The 16,376-nt window shown below is 44.6% G+C and overlaps 1 protein-coding gene across 4 annotated transcripts in view; it reads right to left on the bottom strand.

Annotated features, from left to right (window-relative positions):
• Positions 1-16,376, bottom strand: part of cgnl1 (cingulin-like 1) — a 185,005-nt gene that overhangs the window by 64,224 nt on the left and 104,405 nt on the right. For all 4 annotated transcript variants that reach the window (XM_069911437.1, XM_069911434.1, XM_069911436.1 and 1 more), the window contains exons 9-10: positions 10,659-10,865; positions 5,893-5,997 (exon numbers count right to left, since the gene is read on the bottom strand). In XM_069911437.1, the coding sequence (XP_069767538.1) occupies positions 5,893-5,997; positions 10,659-10,865 (312 nt within the window). The remainder of the gene's footprint in view (positions 1-5,892; positions 5,998-10,658; positions 10,866-16,376) is intronic.

Below are 16,376 nucleotides of genomic sequence, written 5' to 3'. Positions count from 1 at the left end.
TGCATTGCAGCCAGGTTTGGGAATTTGAGTTCCCAGAAATACAGAAAGTTGCCAAAAGTGGCAAACTTGTCCATTACAGGCACTAACCTTCCATCCATTGAAGACATTTACATGAGATGCTGCCCCAAGAAGGACCCCCATCACCCTAGCCACAAGCTCTTCTCACTGATACCTTTGGGTTCATCCAAAAAGCCATCCCATCGTCATTCCACCAACACTCCTTCCTGAGATCCCGTACCAACCCAACTTTCCTATATCTACTTTCATGTTAAAATCCCCCATAATTATTGTGACACTGTCTTTCTGACATGTCTTATCTATTTCAATTTTTTCTTTGTAAAATACTTTTATTAATATTTTACAATAGAGAAGTTCCTCAACATGATTATCCAACTGCACGAAAACCAACAAGGTCGGGTCAGATACAGCAATGAGCTCTCTGAACCCTTCTCCATTAACAATGGCATGAAGCAAGGCTGTGTTCTCGCACCAACCCTCTTTTCAATCTTCTTCAGCATGATGCTGAACCAAGCCATGAAAGACCTCAACAATGAAGACGCTGTTTACATCCGGTACCGCATGGATGGCAGTCTCTTCAATCTGAGGCGCCTGCAAGCTCACACCAAGACACAAGAGAAACTTGTCCGTGAACTACTCTTTGCAGATGATGCCGCTTTAGTTGCCCATTCAGAGCCAGCTCTTCAGCGCTTGACGTCCTGTTTTGCGGAAACTGCCAAAATGTTTGGCCTGGAAGTCAGCCTGAAGAAAACTGAGGTCCTCCATCAGCCAGCTCCCCACCATGACTACCAGCCCCCCCACATCTCCATCGGGCACACAAAACTCAAAACGGTCAACCAGTTTACCTACCTCGGCTGCACCATTTCATCAGATGCAAGGATCGACAACGAGATAGACAACAGACTCGCCAAGGCAAATAGCGCCTTTGGAAGACTACACAAAAGAGTCTGGAAAAACAACCAACTGAAAAACCTCACAAAGATAAGCGTATACAGAGCCGTTGTCATACCCACACTCCTGTTCGGATCCGAATCATGGGTCCTCTACCGGCATCACCTACGGCTCCTAGAACGCTTCCACCAGCGTTGTCTCCGCTCCATCCTCAACATTCATTGGAGCGCTTTCATCCCTAACGTCGAAGTACTCGAGATGGCAGAGGTCGACAGCATCGAGTCCACGCTGCTGAAGATCCAGCTGCGCTGGGTGGGTTACGTCTCCAGAATGGAGGACCATCGCCTTCCCAAGATCGTGTTATATGGCGAGCTCTCCTCTGGCCACCTTGACAGGGGTGCACCAAAGAAAAGGTATAAGGACTGCCTAAAGAAATCTCTTGGTGCCTGCCACATTGACCATCGCCAGTGGGCTGATATCGCCTCAAACCGTGCATCTTGGCGCCTCACAGTTTGGCGGGCAGCAACCTCCTTTGAAGAAGACCGCAGAGCCCACCTCACTGACAAAAGGCAAAGGAGGAAAAATCCAACACCCAACCCCAACCAACCAATTTTCCCCTGCAACCGCTGCAACCGTGTCTGCCTGTCCCGCATCGGACTTGTCAGCCACAAACGAGCCTGCAGCTGACGTGGACATTTACCCCCTCCATAAATCTTCGTCCGCAAAGCCAAGCCAAAGAAAGAAGACAATAGAGAAGTTGAACAATACAATTGTGAAATCCAGTTGTATTTTATAAAGCACATCCAGGCTGTTGTCTATATATAACCGCCATGAATGTCCTTTTACCTTTACCATTCCTTAACTCAACCTCTAGACTCTACCTCTTCTGATCCTATGTCTCTTCTCTCCAATGATTTAATATTGTTGTTGATCCATGCCCACCCATCTACCTCCATCCTTATCCTTCTGATACACCGTGTATCCTTGGATCTTCACCACCCATCCTTTGGTCAGTAATGGCCACAGCACCGTACCATCCAATCTGCAGCTGGACTGCAAGAACATCCACCTTGGTCCTTTTAATTATGTATTCCTTGGAGTTTAGAAGAATGGGGATTAGGTTACCTTATCCAAACATAAGAAATTATGACAGATGTTGGGACATTTCCATGTGAGGGAAAGACTCAAATGAGTGTGCACAGTAGCATGGTAATCATTTAAAACCGAGGTCTGGAGGAAAATCTTTACACAGAGTGGGGTGAGCCTCTGGAATTCTTTGTCTTATGGAATTTAAAACATGGTGCATACTTAAAGTAGTGATGTTTTTGAAAGCGAGATCAGAGAATTGATGGGGAAAAAGGACAGTGGAGGAGGTGAGGCCTGGGCCAGAGATCATCCTGAAGGGTATAACCTGCCCCTACTCCCATTTCTTATGTTCTTGCTCATTAGGGGCCTTAGGCTCCAGGCTTCTGATCTGGACGTCACAGAAAAGGTTTCCTGGAGCAGAGGTACTGGGGAAGGGGCAAGGTTAGCCCGTGTCACAGAGGTGAAGTTGATGATTTTGGTGAGAGACAGCGTACAAAGTCAGAAGCTGAGATATGTCATCAATGTTTCAGGCTTGAGCCCTTCATCAAAGTATGAGAAAATGCTGGCGTGTCCAAACAAAAGAGTAGGAGGGGGAAAGGGGGGAAGAAAGGAGGGAGGGGACTGCAGCAATGAGGGGGAGGGGGGAATGGTAGGGCTGTGTGGGTGAAAAAACTAAAAAGGCAGGAAATGGAGGATGGGAAAGAAAAGGCAACAGGTTTAATGAAAAGCAGTGAAGTCAATGTTCATGCGATCTGGCTGTGGGGGCGCCCAGATGGAAAATAAGGTGTTGTCCCTCCAATCTGCGGGTGGTCAGAGTGGGACTGTACACAAGGCCATGGACAGACATATGAGCACAGGAGTGTGACTTGGAATTGAAATGATTTGCCACCGGGTGTTGCGAACGGAGTGGAGGTGCTGAGCGAAGTGATAACGGTAACCAGCCCTTCCAGCCCATGAGCCCATGCTGCCCAATTACACCCAATTAACCTACAACCTGTAAGGTAAAACATCATGAGATGGGAATGTGTAAGGAGTTACCCTGTGCAGGGCTGTAACAAGAAGGGGAGGTGTCCTTGTACTCCTGTTAGGTAAAACATCATGAGATGGGAATGTGTAAGGAGTTACCCTGTGCAGGGCTGTAACAAGATGTGAATGCATCCTTGTACTTACAAGATAAGAGAGACATTGATGGATTGAGAGGCAGGAAGCTAGCAGGGAAAGGATAGCAACAGTTTTAGTCATTGGACAAGTAATGATATGATGATGTTCTAAGCACGTATCCAAGGGTATAAAAAATCATCATTTTGCTGATAACGGCAGAATGCATTCTCCGACTAACATTGTTAGTTGCAAGTGTTACAATCCGGTAATAAAGAACAAAGAACCCTGATTTCGACTCAGTCTGGTGTTTGTCTCACTCATTCATGAACAAAGCAGACCTAACAAACCCCCAGTACATTTTGAAGGGTAGGAGGAAACCAGAGCACCTGAAGGAAACCCACGCAGGGAGACAGTCCAAACAGCACCGATCTGAACCCAGTTGGCTCGTGCTGTTCTAGCATTGTGCCAACCGTGACACTAACCATGCCTCACACAGCAGCCAGGGAGACATGTGACAACAGCACTGCCAGCCTTCCCTACAGCCGGCTCAAAGATCACATCACTTTGGGCCGTCTTCCAAATATAGAGCAATCTCCTCACTACAAACAAACATAACCTATAATCACCCTCAGGACTGAGTCATCGTCTTAGAATCATGGAAATGCATAGCCTAGAGAGCGACCATTCAACCCACCAAGTCTGTGACAACCATCAACTTCCCATTTACACCAATCCCTAACCCAAAGCTTTGAGATGCTGTTCCTGTTATGCAATTTGCAACAAAATATTCAAAAACTACAACTTTAAATTGGAGACAAACACAGCTGCCACATTACTCACTTGGCTTTAAAAGATCTGGAGAATTTTTGTCATTCACTTTAAATCTGTCGCTAATTAACTGAAATTAATTAGCTCTAAAGATGATCATAGCCCTGACGAGCTCCCACTGCTACACAAACGCTCTTCATGGCGTGCGACTCAAACAGCCTCTGACAACCAAGTCCAACTCCTGGCCTTCACATGGGCATCGTTCTAATGCCCAACGGAGTTGTACTCACTGACAGGAGAAGGGGCAAAGGCGGGCCACTGGGGCCTTGAAACCAGTGGCTCCGGTCAGATGGGGCTCGTTAACCACAGGCAGTAACTCATCTAGGAGAGGGGGATCTCCGATTTCAAACCTCCACTGCCTTGTGGCTACACCCGCTCGAAGGAAAGGCTTTAGGAGTGAACCCCGAGGAAACATCTGGAGTCAGAGTCCCAAAGGCAGCTACTGTTGTACCCAGCAACAGCACAGCATCACATGCAACCCTGCTGGCACCAAACTGTATCGGCTATTGTCGTTTCTTTGGACCTGTCATTTGCATGGAGAGGGGGAAGGGTCCTATTGTGTGGGCAACAGACAGATCTCCCTACCAACTCGGCTCTGGCTTGGGCCCTAGAGAAGCCATTCCCAGTGACTACTAGAGGTGCAGTACTCGTGGACGACCGCAGCCGACGGAGGCCAAAGAAGAATTAACTGATATTGTTACAAATATAACTATGGCAACAAACAATAACCATATAACCATTTACAGCACAGAAACAGGCCAGTTTGGCCCTTCTAGTCCGTGCCGAACATCATCTCCCACCTAGCCCCACTGACCCACATGTTGGCCTATAACCCTCCGCACCTCTCTCATCCATATACCTATCCAACCATTCCTTGAAATATTAACATCGATCTCGCTTCTACCACCACTGCCAGAAGTTCATTTCACACCCTCACCACCCTCTGTGTGAAGAAATTCCCCCTCACGTTTCCCCTAAACTTTTCCCCTTTTACTCTCAATCCGTGCCGTCTTGTTTGAATCTCCCCACTCTCAGTGAAAAAAGTCTGTCCACGTCAACTCTATCAGTCCCCCTTATCGTTTTGAATAATTTTGAAAAACACAGCAACAAGTAAAAGTCTTTCATTTAACAATAACCACTCAGGAAATGGAAAAATAATCTGTCTCCACGGTACATGAAGACAAAACATGAAGAAAATGTTTCTCATAAATAGAATGTGTTAAAGCTAGCTTGTAAATATTTCTGTTTGAGAGGAGAATTTTCAAATTTCTAAGAGGGCCCTGAGTTAAGATCTCGTACTTCTCTGTCATTGCTCCTGACCCCCAGGTTAGAGCAATTAACAATTCAGGAGTGATCAGGTGAATGGGCCTGGGCTTCATTTCCAGGAGCAGGAAGAATGCAAGAGCCAACCAAAAAAATTGCTGGAGGAACAGGTAGGCAATATCCATGGAGGGAATTGGGCAGTCAGCATTTTGGGTCAAAACCCATGCGTCAGAGCTGAGAAAGGATCAGGGAGACAGGGTGTACAAAACAAGGGGTGATGGGTGGAGCAAAGATGAAAGTTCATAATCACTATCTTTTGCCCAGAATGTGGATGCAGTGGGCCTTGAACAGACTGGGGAAAGGTTTAAGGTGAGGGAGGAGAGACCTAACAGGAACCAGAGCAGTTTCAAGAGGGTGATGGGTGTATGGAACGGGCTGTTTGAGGCAGGTCCCGTTACAATTTTAAGAAATGCAAATTGGGCAGCAGTGAAAATTCTCCATCTCTTCTCAAGTAGAGACATTAAATGTTGTTTTAAGTGGATGGTTGGAACAATAGAGATGTCACAATGGCACGTCGATCAGTCCGCAGCGTGACATCAAAGCGAAGGGAAATGGGTCGTGGGAGGTTAAACTTAACAGTGAAAGCAATTCATTCTTGAGAGTTGTCTCCTTAATACTTGCTTTGATTTGGTGCTTGGAGCTCACCTGGACCTCTTCCAACTGACTCTGCAAAGCTCTTTTGGCCAGGGAAACATCCTGTTCCTGGTCTCCAACTTCAGTCAAAGCATCTTCCAGTTGCTTCTTGTCTTGCTGGAAAAGTTAGAGAGGTCGCTTTTAAGTTTATCAATGAATCAAACTTTAACACAATGAAATCTTGCTTGACTGTGTTATTTTGGACTGCTGGCACTCGCAACCGGACATACAAATTCTATTTCAGGAGGTTCTCACACTTCTATTTCTCCACGAGTCCAAGGAAGAAGACTGACTTTTTGAATGGCGGTCATTGATTAAGCACCAGAAAGTGGATGGGCCCAGACCCTGCTGGAGGAACACCTATCCTGTGAGGACTAGATTGCATGACCTTTTGTGTGAGCTGTAACTCTCAACCTTTTTCTTTCCATTCACATACCACTTTAAGTAATCCCTATGCCATCGGTGCTCTGTGATTATGTGGATGGGATGTGGTTGTGACTCACTGCTCTAGACTCAATTGTCATTGGCCCATTCCCTTTGGAGTTATGAAACCGTGCACATAACAAGTCAATTAGGGATGATTAAAACAGTGGGTTTCAAACTTTTTCTTCCCACCCACATCCCACCTTAAGCGAAAAAACACACAAATGCTGGAGAAACTCGGCAGGTCAAACAGTGCCTTTATGTAGCAAAGGCAAAGATCCATCACCAACGTTTTGGGTTTGAACCCTTCATCAAGGTGTGAACCCTAAGCAATCCCTCACTAATCACAGAGCACCTGTGGCATAGGGAATACTTAAAGTGGTATGTGAGTGGAAAGAAAAACGTTGAGAACCATTGAAATTAGGGTATATTAGCATGGTTTTGAAACTGGGAGGCCATACCTGGACAAAGCAGAAGGCTGAGTTCAGGGTTAATGGTTGGTTATTTAAGAGTGTGGATAAATAGAGGGACCTTGGGGTCCAAATCCATATATCCCTCAAGGTCGCCACACAGGTTGATAGGATAGTTAAGAAGGGCAGTGGGATGCTGGGCTTCATTAATAGGAGGAATGAGTTCAAGAATAGAATTCAACTCTTCAAATCTATGGTGAGACCACATTTAGAGTATTGTGTTCATTTCTGGTTACTTCATGACAGGAAGGATGTGGAGGCGATGGAGAGGGTGCAAAGGAGATTTACCAAGTTGTTGCCTGGATTGGAAAATGTCTTATCAGGCAAAATTAGCAGAGCTGGGAATTTTCCTCTTTGTAGTGTAGAAGGATGAGAGGAGACAATAAAGGTCTACAAGATTATGAGAGACATAGATAGGGTGGCCAGCCAGCACCTGTTCATCAGGGCAGGATCAGCAAACACCAGAGGACATTTGTACAAAGTAAAAGGAGAGAAGTTTAGGGGATGCATCAGGATAAGTGGTGTATTTTTTTTACACAAATAGTGGGTGCCTGGAACACCTTGCCGGGGATGGTGGTGGAGGCAGAAACATTAGGAGCATTTAAGAGGCCTCCTAGACAGGCTCATGGAAATGGGGTAGGGAGGGGTTAGTACTTTTTTAAGGAATATGTGGGTTGGCACAACATTGAGGGGTGAAGGGTCTGTACTGTACTGTAGTGTTCCATGTTTTTGTGGTGAATCAAGGTTCGAGAGGTCACTATTTGAAAGTAAGAAACCATTCATTTAAGATAGATGAGGTGATTATTTTCTTCTCTCAGAAGGACACGTCTTTGGAACTTCTTTCACAGGCCATCAAAGAAGAAAGAGTCTTTGTGTCGTTTTAAGGCTTGGGGTGGGTGGGAGGGGGGGTGGAGGGCGAGCCCTCTCCTAATTCATACTCTTGTATTGTAATCGTACTGGAACAGCTTAGAAATTCAGTGAGAACCAGACGGTGGAGACACAGACTCTCCCGGAATCATTTTCAACAGCCATCATTGAGGTGAAAAAAGAAGCCATCCTCAGACAGACCTATCTCACTATTAAATACAGGTTACAAAATAATAGCCAAGGTACTGGCCAATAGGCTGGGTCGGTACCTTCCCAAGTTGATAAATCTGGATCAAGTGGGCTTCATCAGGAAGAGGCACTCCGCTAACAACTTGAGCAGACTATTTAACATTATACATTTGGCACAGGCAAAGCATGATCCAAGTATAATAGTTTCACTAGATGCAGAAAAGGCCTTTGATTGGCTAGAATGGCCTTTTTGTTTAAAGTTTTGGAAAAATTTGGAATAGGACAAACGTTGTTAATTGGATAAAAACACTGTATGACAAACCACTGGCATAAGTCAGTAGGAATGGACAAACATCACCAACATTGTGTCTCAGTCGGTCCAGTAGGCATGGCTGTCCTCTGTCTCCAGGGATGTTCATTCTAGCAACTGAACCATTGGCAGAGGCCATCAGGAAAGATACAGTGATAAAGGGATTCAAAGTGGGTCAGCGTGAGCACAAGATAAATCTAATGGAAGAAGACGTGCTGTTGTACCTGACGGACCCGGCCAGAGAAAAAAACAATATCATGTCACTGGATAAATTTGACCATGAAGAACATCAAAGAAACAGCAATTTCAGTTGGCATGCACAAGCTGTGAAATACCTAGGAATCAAGATTGATAGTAATCTGAAAAATTTATACAACCTGAACTACCCCACTATGCTGGAGAAGATTGAAGGTGACTTAATGAGGATGGAGGGATCTGCCCATCACTTTAATGGGAAGGGTTAACTGTATAAAGATGAAGGTGATGACGGGACTCCAATACCTCTTCCAGTCTTTGCCAATTCCATTGCCTCAATCTTTATTTAAGGAGCTGAAGGGTAGCAGGAAATTCATCTGGAATGGGAAAGTACCCAGAACAGCCTTGAAAAAACTGACCTGGGACTAAAGCTTGGGGTGGGGGGAGGTGGGTGGCTAAGGTTGCCTGATTTTAATAAATATTACCTAGCAGCTCAGTCGAGGAAATGGGATTGCATGCAATGGGGGAGAAGACGGCGAAGGATTTCATATACAAATGGGTTGCCAAATTAATAGCAAAAAAAACGGATAACCCCATACTGAAACATGTTTAAAATTTGCCACGAGCTCAATGAATGTATTGGAGAGAACGTGGAAATATCACCAAAGGGGCCACTGATTCATAATGAATTGATGCCCATGAACATGAGCAATAAAAGCCTGGAGATTTGGCACCAGCAGGGGATTCAACATATTGAGGACTGCTAGGAGGGGAGACAATTTATGTCCTACGAGCAGCTAAAGGGCAAATACAATTTGCCTCATGGGACCTTTCACTGTCTCCTCCAATTAAGATAATTTCTTAGGGACAGGTGGGGCCCTACAATCACCTTGCCTACACCTAGTGAGGTTGAAGGGTTGTTTCGAGTGGGAAATGCACCCAAATTTATATTTAAAAAAAAAAAAGAATGTACTCAGTACTCCAAGGTGAAAGCCCCAAACAGGAGCTGCAGAGATCAAGAGAAAGGTGGGAGTCAGACCTAGGCATCACAATTGACGAAAGCTGTTAGTTGGATTGTGGTAGAGACAGTGTGACAACCATGATCAACTCTAGATACAGACTGGTCCAAAACAACTTTCTGCACCAGCTCTTCCTCACACCACAAAAAAACCACAAGGCAGAAACCAGAAGTGCCGGAGACATGCTTGAGGTGTGGTGCAGGGAGCATTCATTCAGGCAACTTGGTCCTGTGCAAAGGTAGCCCCATTTTGGTAGGATTTCGGCAATATATTAACTAGAATGACAAAGGGAACTGTTCCACCAGATCAAACTTTGTATCTGCTGGGGAACCTTATGGACATAAGATATAAATGAACCAAATTCCAAATTCAATTGCTTTATCCATGGCAAAAAAATACATAGCGGTGACCTGGAAGTCTGACTCCCCTCTTCTTATCAGCAAGTGGATTACCGAGATGCATAGCTGTATTCCCACGGAAAAAATCACGTATAATCTTAGAAACCCACACTGCATCTTTGTTAAAATATGGCAGCCATATCTGGTGTACACAGGAGCACAGCTGTAGCCACACCCTGATAAAAAAGACTTACAGAGATCTACTAATAGATGGATTAATAGAAGTAATTATATAAGGGGTGGCTCCACAGACTCTACGGACACTTACTGGAAACACAAACACCACATCCAACCTCTCTCTCTTTTTTTTTCCATTTTTTCTCCCTTTCTTTTTGTTTTCTGTCTTTCCTTTGTTTTTTTGGGGGGGAGGGGGTGGGAATGGGAGGGGGAGAAACACCACATGTATGTAGATTGCTGGGAACTACTGATATATTCTGTAACAGTCAGTGATATTACCTCCTTGTTTATTGATGGAAACCGAAAAATAAAACATTCAATAAAAATACGAATGGTGAGATGTTGCCTGGTCCCATCACCTTTGCTGGGATCACTTGCTCAGCCCTTTCTTGATCTCATGTGGAATGAGTGAAATTGGGAAAAGTCTTTACTCATCCAGGCAGCAGAAGTCAAACCCAGTTGGCTGTGGTTTACAATGGCACCGTGGAGAAGGTCAGTGGGGCTGCACATGGAGGGCTCAACCTGGCACAGTTTTTATAATGGGATGGACGAACTTTGAATTAGTGGTAGCTCATCATCTGTGTTAAGAGAGCGGTGGAGGGGGGGGGGGTAAACAGAGTTCAGCCAAAATGCAAACTTCACGAAGAACTACAGCCACATCGGAAACTAAATCCCGACGAGATGAGAGGACAGGCTGGAGAGAGAAACCACACTTTCCTGCATGCTTTACCTCCAGACGTGAGACTTTATCCTTCTGCCTCTTCCCTTCTTCCTTCATGTTATAAATTATTTGACTGAGTTCAACAACTTCAGCTTGGAGCTTGTCGATTTTCCTTTTCAAGCTCTCTTGTTCATCCAGGAGATGCCTGACCTGATCCTCTGCTGTGTTCTTTGTTTGCTTGGTATCAATGTTTTCTTGCTCTAGTTCACCTTTGCTCTGTTGGAATAAGTTGGTAAATAGAAGTAGTGAGGCTTCAATACAACACTGAGGCTTCTTGTTCAAAAGAGATGTGCGCGCACTCAGACACAACAAATCACTGCCACTGAACATGGTTCCTCTTAACGTTATGCACAAGTCACCACAGGCTGGTGGTTCATCACCACTCGTTTTTGACTTTCTTGTGCCATAAACATTTCTGCATCTATTATTCATCATCAAGACTTTTACCAGCAGCTGTAATGGATTTTTGAAGGACACCTCAATCAGGTCAAATATAAACCTCAGGTTCAAAAGATTCATCAAATGTTATCTTACTGTACGTAAAGTGCACGTTGGTGGTGAATCTGTGGAATTTAATATCACGGCGCATTGTGGAGGCCAAGTAATGGGGTGTATCAGAGACTGACAGGTTCTTGATTAGCCAGGGTTATGGGGAGAAGACCGGACTGTGGGGCTGAGTGGGAAAATAGATCAGCTCGCAATTGAATGGTGGGGCAGAATCTATAGGCTGAATACCCTGTTTCTGTTCCTATGTCATGGTCAAATTTGCCAAACCCATGAAGAGGCTAAATTTTCAAAAAGGAAAGTTATTGCTGAATGTTCACAGCGTATCACCTCCTTGTCCTGCAAGTCTTTAACCATATAACCATTTACAGCACAGAAACAGGCCAGTTTGGCCCTTCTAGTCCGTGCCGAACATTGTCTCCCACCTAGCCGCACTGACCCGCATTTGGCCTATAACCCTCCGCACCTCTCCCATCCATATACCTATCCAACCATTCCTTGAAATATTAACATCGATCTCGCTTCTACCACCACTGCCAGAAGTTCATTCCACACCCTCACCACCCTCTGTGTGAAGAAATTCCCCCTCACATTTCCCCTAAACTTTTTCCCTTTTACTCTCAATCCGTGCCGTCTTGTTTGAATCTTCCCACTCTCAGTGGAAAAAGTCTGTCCACATCAACTCTATCAGTCCCCCTTATCATTTTGAATAATTTTGAAAAACACAGCAACAAGTAAAAGTCTTTCATTTAACAATAACCACTCAGGAAATGGGGAAAAAAAATCTGTCTCCATGTAACCATAAAACAAAGGGAAGAAAACTTGATACAGCAGCAGTTTTACTGATCCTGATGGTGCGACTGAAAGTCAGGCTGCGCATAAAGAAAAAAAACCTTATCCAATCAAACTCAGCCCTAGCTCGTCAGCATAGTCAGGTGACCAAAACCATCACCACGGATAGACACCACGGGCTTCACTGGCTGATCTGACAGTGCTTCTTCAGGGATAATATACAATAATGAGATAAATTGAAAAGTAAGAGCTCAATGGTTGTGTGACAAAGTATTTTGAGGTGGTTTGGGAGGAATTGCTGGAGCAGTTTGCAAACACACATTTTAAAACACAATATTTGCAGGACTTTTGCAGAATGCTTTTTGCAAAAATGCAACAAAGTATCAGCATACAGCTTGCCTGGCAGAGCATGTGATTTTTGCAGGCAGGGACAGAACAGTTTTGCTCTCAGAGAGGGAGGGAGTGAGAGTGAAGGAGGCACAGAAATCAGTTCCAGAAGGACAAAGCTGGCAAACTTTGGAAGGCTGCCTAGTCAAAGGAGAAGGCTGGCGGTCTGAAAGGTGACCTGAAAGAAAGAGGATCATCTGGAGAACCCTGAAGAGGGAAAATTTCGTCAGCAAGACCGATTGAGAAGGAATCAGTTGCGGATGTCCTGGAAAAGGAATCTCTCTCTGAAAACTAGCAAGAGCCCTTCTGAGTGGTAACCATTTGCCTGTGTTAATGCTAACTTCTGTGCACAGTACAAGAATTGCTTGCAACCAGTGAGATTGGACTGTGATCCAAAGAACTTTTCTAATTTTAAATATACATTACACACACCTGCACTTAGTATTTGTCATAGTACAGATCTATCACCAATGTATATAGTGTATATAGTTACAGTATCTAGACTGTGCTTACAGCGATTGGCTGAGAGCTAAGCCACGCCTCCTGTCTGGGCCTTAAAGGGTTGTGTCCCTAGCCAGGTCGGATCATTCCAGACTGGTCGGCCACCTGTGAAGAGCTCCTGTCTTTTGCTAATAAAAGCCTTGGTTTGGATCAACAAGTCTTTGATTCTTTCGACAAGCTCTACAGTATTAGAGGGAGGTTTAAGTGGATTAGGTAGGTTGAGAAGGATTGAAAAGGAATCAGTTGCGGAGGTCCTGGAAAAGGAATCTCTCTCTGAAAACCAGCAAGAACCCTCCTGAGTGGTAACCATTTGCCTGTTAAGCACCAAAGACTGGTGAACTTTGTTAATGCTAACTTCTGTGCACAGTACAAGAATTGCCTGCAACCAGTGAGATTGGACTGTGATCCAAATAATTTTTCTATTCTTAAATATACATTACACACACCTAGCTTTAGTATTAGAGGGGGGGGGGATTAAGTAGTTAGGTAGATTAAGTAATAAGTTAAAGTTTAATTCTGTTTTCTTGTTCAAATATAATTAAAAACTACTTTTGTTTAAGTAACCCTGTATTGTAATGCATATCTATTACTGCTGGTTTTTGGGGTCCTCTGGACTCCGTAACAGTTGAAATCCCAGGAGTACTACCTGTGCAATGTGCAGGTCTGAGTTCGAATAGCCATTCAGCCCCCATTGAGAATGGCAGTGCAGGTATACAGGGCGAAGATGGTGCTTGGCACTGAATGCAGGAGAAAGGATGCCATGTTGCAAGTGTACAAGACATTGGAGAGAAAGCACTTGGAGTACAGGGCACAGTTCTAGTCTCCCAGCTACGAGAAGTATTTCATTCACCTGGAAAAGGTGCTGAAAATATTCACAAGGATGTTGAAGAGAGTAGTGTACTTGAATCATGAAGAAGAGGCTTGATCAGCTAAGATTTTCTCCCTCAAGTGCAAGGGGCATTGTAGAGGTTTACAAAATCATCGGGGGAATACATCAAGCAACAGTCAGTCATTTTCCCAGTGAAGGGGAATTCCCAGGGTAGGGCATAGACACAAGACAAGAGGGGCAAGAGACCAGGGGGGTACTTTTTCCAGAAGGGTGGATTTCTGGAATGAGAGATGGTAGAAGAGGGGGCAATTGCAATGCTCAAAAGTCATTCCATCTTGGATAGGAAAGTTATGGAGAGTTATGGGCTAAATGCAGGCAAATAGGACTAGAGGCAGGCAACCAGACAGGGTAGCTGTTGAGATGTTTCATTCAGGGGAAGAGTCTCACACATGGGGGACATGACAGCAAGGGGGATGGCCCTTTAAAGCCAAAGCAGGCATGAATTTCATAGCTCAGAGAGCAGTGACTCTCTGGAATTCTCTACCAGCGGGGGCTGAAAGCTGGATCTTCAAGGTAGAGATAGATGTTTTAAAGAGCAAGGAATTGAGGATTATAGGGAACTGCCACAGACACAAAATTGAGAGGGTAATGATCAGACCTGATCACAGGGAATGGTGTGTCAGGCTCGAGAATCTGAGAGGCTTACACCTGCATAGATTATGCTTGTATTCTTGTACATTAACCATATAACTGTTTACGGCGTGGAAACAGGCCAAGTCGGCCCTTCAAGTTCAGTTTAAACTAATGGGCATTGCTGCAGCTCACAATCTCCACATCACATTGCTCTGCAGTTGAAAATATGCTCGATTATCAACCCAACAATGTGCCCTAAGCAATCTCGAAGCACTTTGGAACAGGTAAGACTTCACCACTGAAGAAAACCAAGATGAAAAGAGACATCAACTTGGTTTCACCTTCTACAGGCACTGCCTGACCTGTGGAGTGTTTAGAATTGTACGTACATGACTTCCAACTCGACAACTATGTAGCGGAAAGAGTGGAAGCACCAAGTTCCTCAGAGTTCACTTAACTAGTGACCTATTGTGGACACTCAACATCTCCTCACTAGTCAGGAAGATGCAATAGCAACGGCACTTCCTGAACAAACTGAAGTGGGCAAGGCTACCAGTCACCATTATGTCAACCTTCCACAGGACCTGCTACAAGCCCAGAGGACCCCAAAACCCAGCAGCAATAGATATTCACCAAGACAAATGGTTACTTAAACAAAGGTTGCTTTTAATATCTTTAAACATGAAAACAGGATCAAACTTTAACTTATCATTATTAACGTAACCTAACTTAACCCCCTTCTAATTCTAAGCGCACGTGTATGTAATGTGTGTGTGTAAGTTCAGAAAAGTTCTTTGATTCACAGTCCAATCTCAGTTCTCATTCCTCTAAGTTCACTGGTTGCAGGCAATTCTTATACTGGGCACAGAATTAAACATTTATGAAGTTCACCAGGTTTTGGTGCTTGAAAGGTAATTGGTTACCGCTCAGGAAGGTTCTTGTCAGTTTTCAGAGAGCTATTGTTCGCTGGACACCCCCAACTGATTCCTTTTAATCAGCCATGTCAGTGTCTTGCCGAAGAAACATTCCCCCTCAGGGTTTTCCAGATAACCTCTTTCCTTCAGGTCACCACAGTATTCCTTTTTGCTTCTCTTATTTCAAGTGAAATATTAGGCAGCCAGTCCTCTCCTCTTGTATAAACCACAAGGGCTTTGACCAGGCTGAACTAAGCACTCACTACTCATCTTCCAAATGGGGCTTTTCCACAAGCTTGTCAGCTTGTCCTGTTCCAGTCCCAGCTGCTGCTGCTGACTGTAAAACTGCAGAACTGATCTCCCTCTCTCTCTCAGAGAAAAACCTGTTTGACCCCCTCTCTGCTTGCAAAAACCACATGACCCTCTTAGAACAGCAAACAGCACTCACAGACAGCCTGCAGCTCCGAACCTACTCCGCCGAGTTCTTTCATGTTTCTTTTCAAAACAACAATCCATTAGTGGTCTCTTGGGGACTCTCCAAAGCTTTTGCAAAGGCTCTCGTAGCCACCCTGTCTAGCATTAGCAGAGCTCCAATATTTTAAATAAGATCTGTTTTAAAGTGTTTGCATGTGACCTACACTAAAAACCCGCCCCCAATTTATCTCCCAAAATCATATCTATTTATACAACATAAAACACCACATATTCTGTCACAGAGCTCTATTGAGAGCTCCTGGCTGGCTGCATCACAGTGTGGTACAGGGGTTGCTGCAGGGGTCAATCCATAGGTCAACAAGAGTGGCAGAAAGGATCACAAGACTCTCCCTTCTCTCCCCCCCCCCCAATTCAAAGTGATTTACCAGCATTGTTGTCCGAAGAGAGCACGCAAAATCATTGAGGACCCCTGCCTCCCTGTGCACAGCATCTTTCAGCTGCTCCCTTCAGGGAAGAGATGCAGGAGGATCAGAGCCAGCACCACCAGGCTGAGGAGCAGCTTCTTCCCACGGGAAGCTGAACGACCAAAGGAACCACTCACACAACCAACCATCCGAGACTATCATATGTGCAAAACGATATTTATTTATTTGTAAACATGAAATACTTTTCCTGCATGTATATTGAGTGTCTGTATGTGTGTTATGTCTGATTGTGTGTCAGCATGTTTTG

Source organism: Narcine bancroftii, chromosome 14 (assembly GCF_036971445.1).
Source record: "Narcine bancroftii isolate sNarBan1 chromosome 14, sNarBan1.hap1, whole genome shotgun sequence".
NCBI lineage: Eukaryota > Metazoa > Chordata > Chondrichthyes > Torpediniformes > Narcinidae > Narcine > Narcine bancroftii.
The sequence above is the reverse complement of the archived record's forward strand: the minus strand, read 5'-3'. Positions and strand labels throughout refer to the sequence as shown.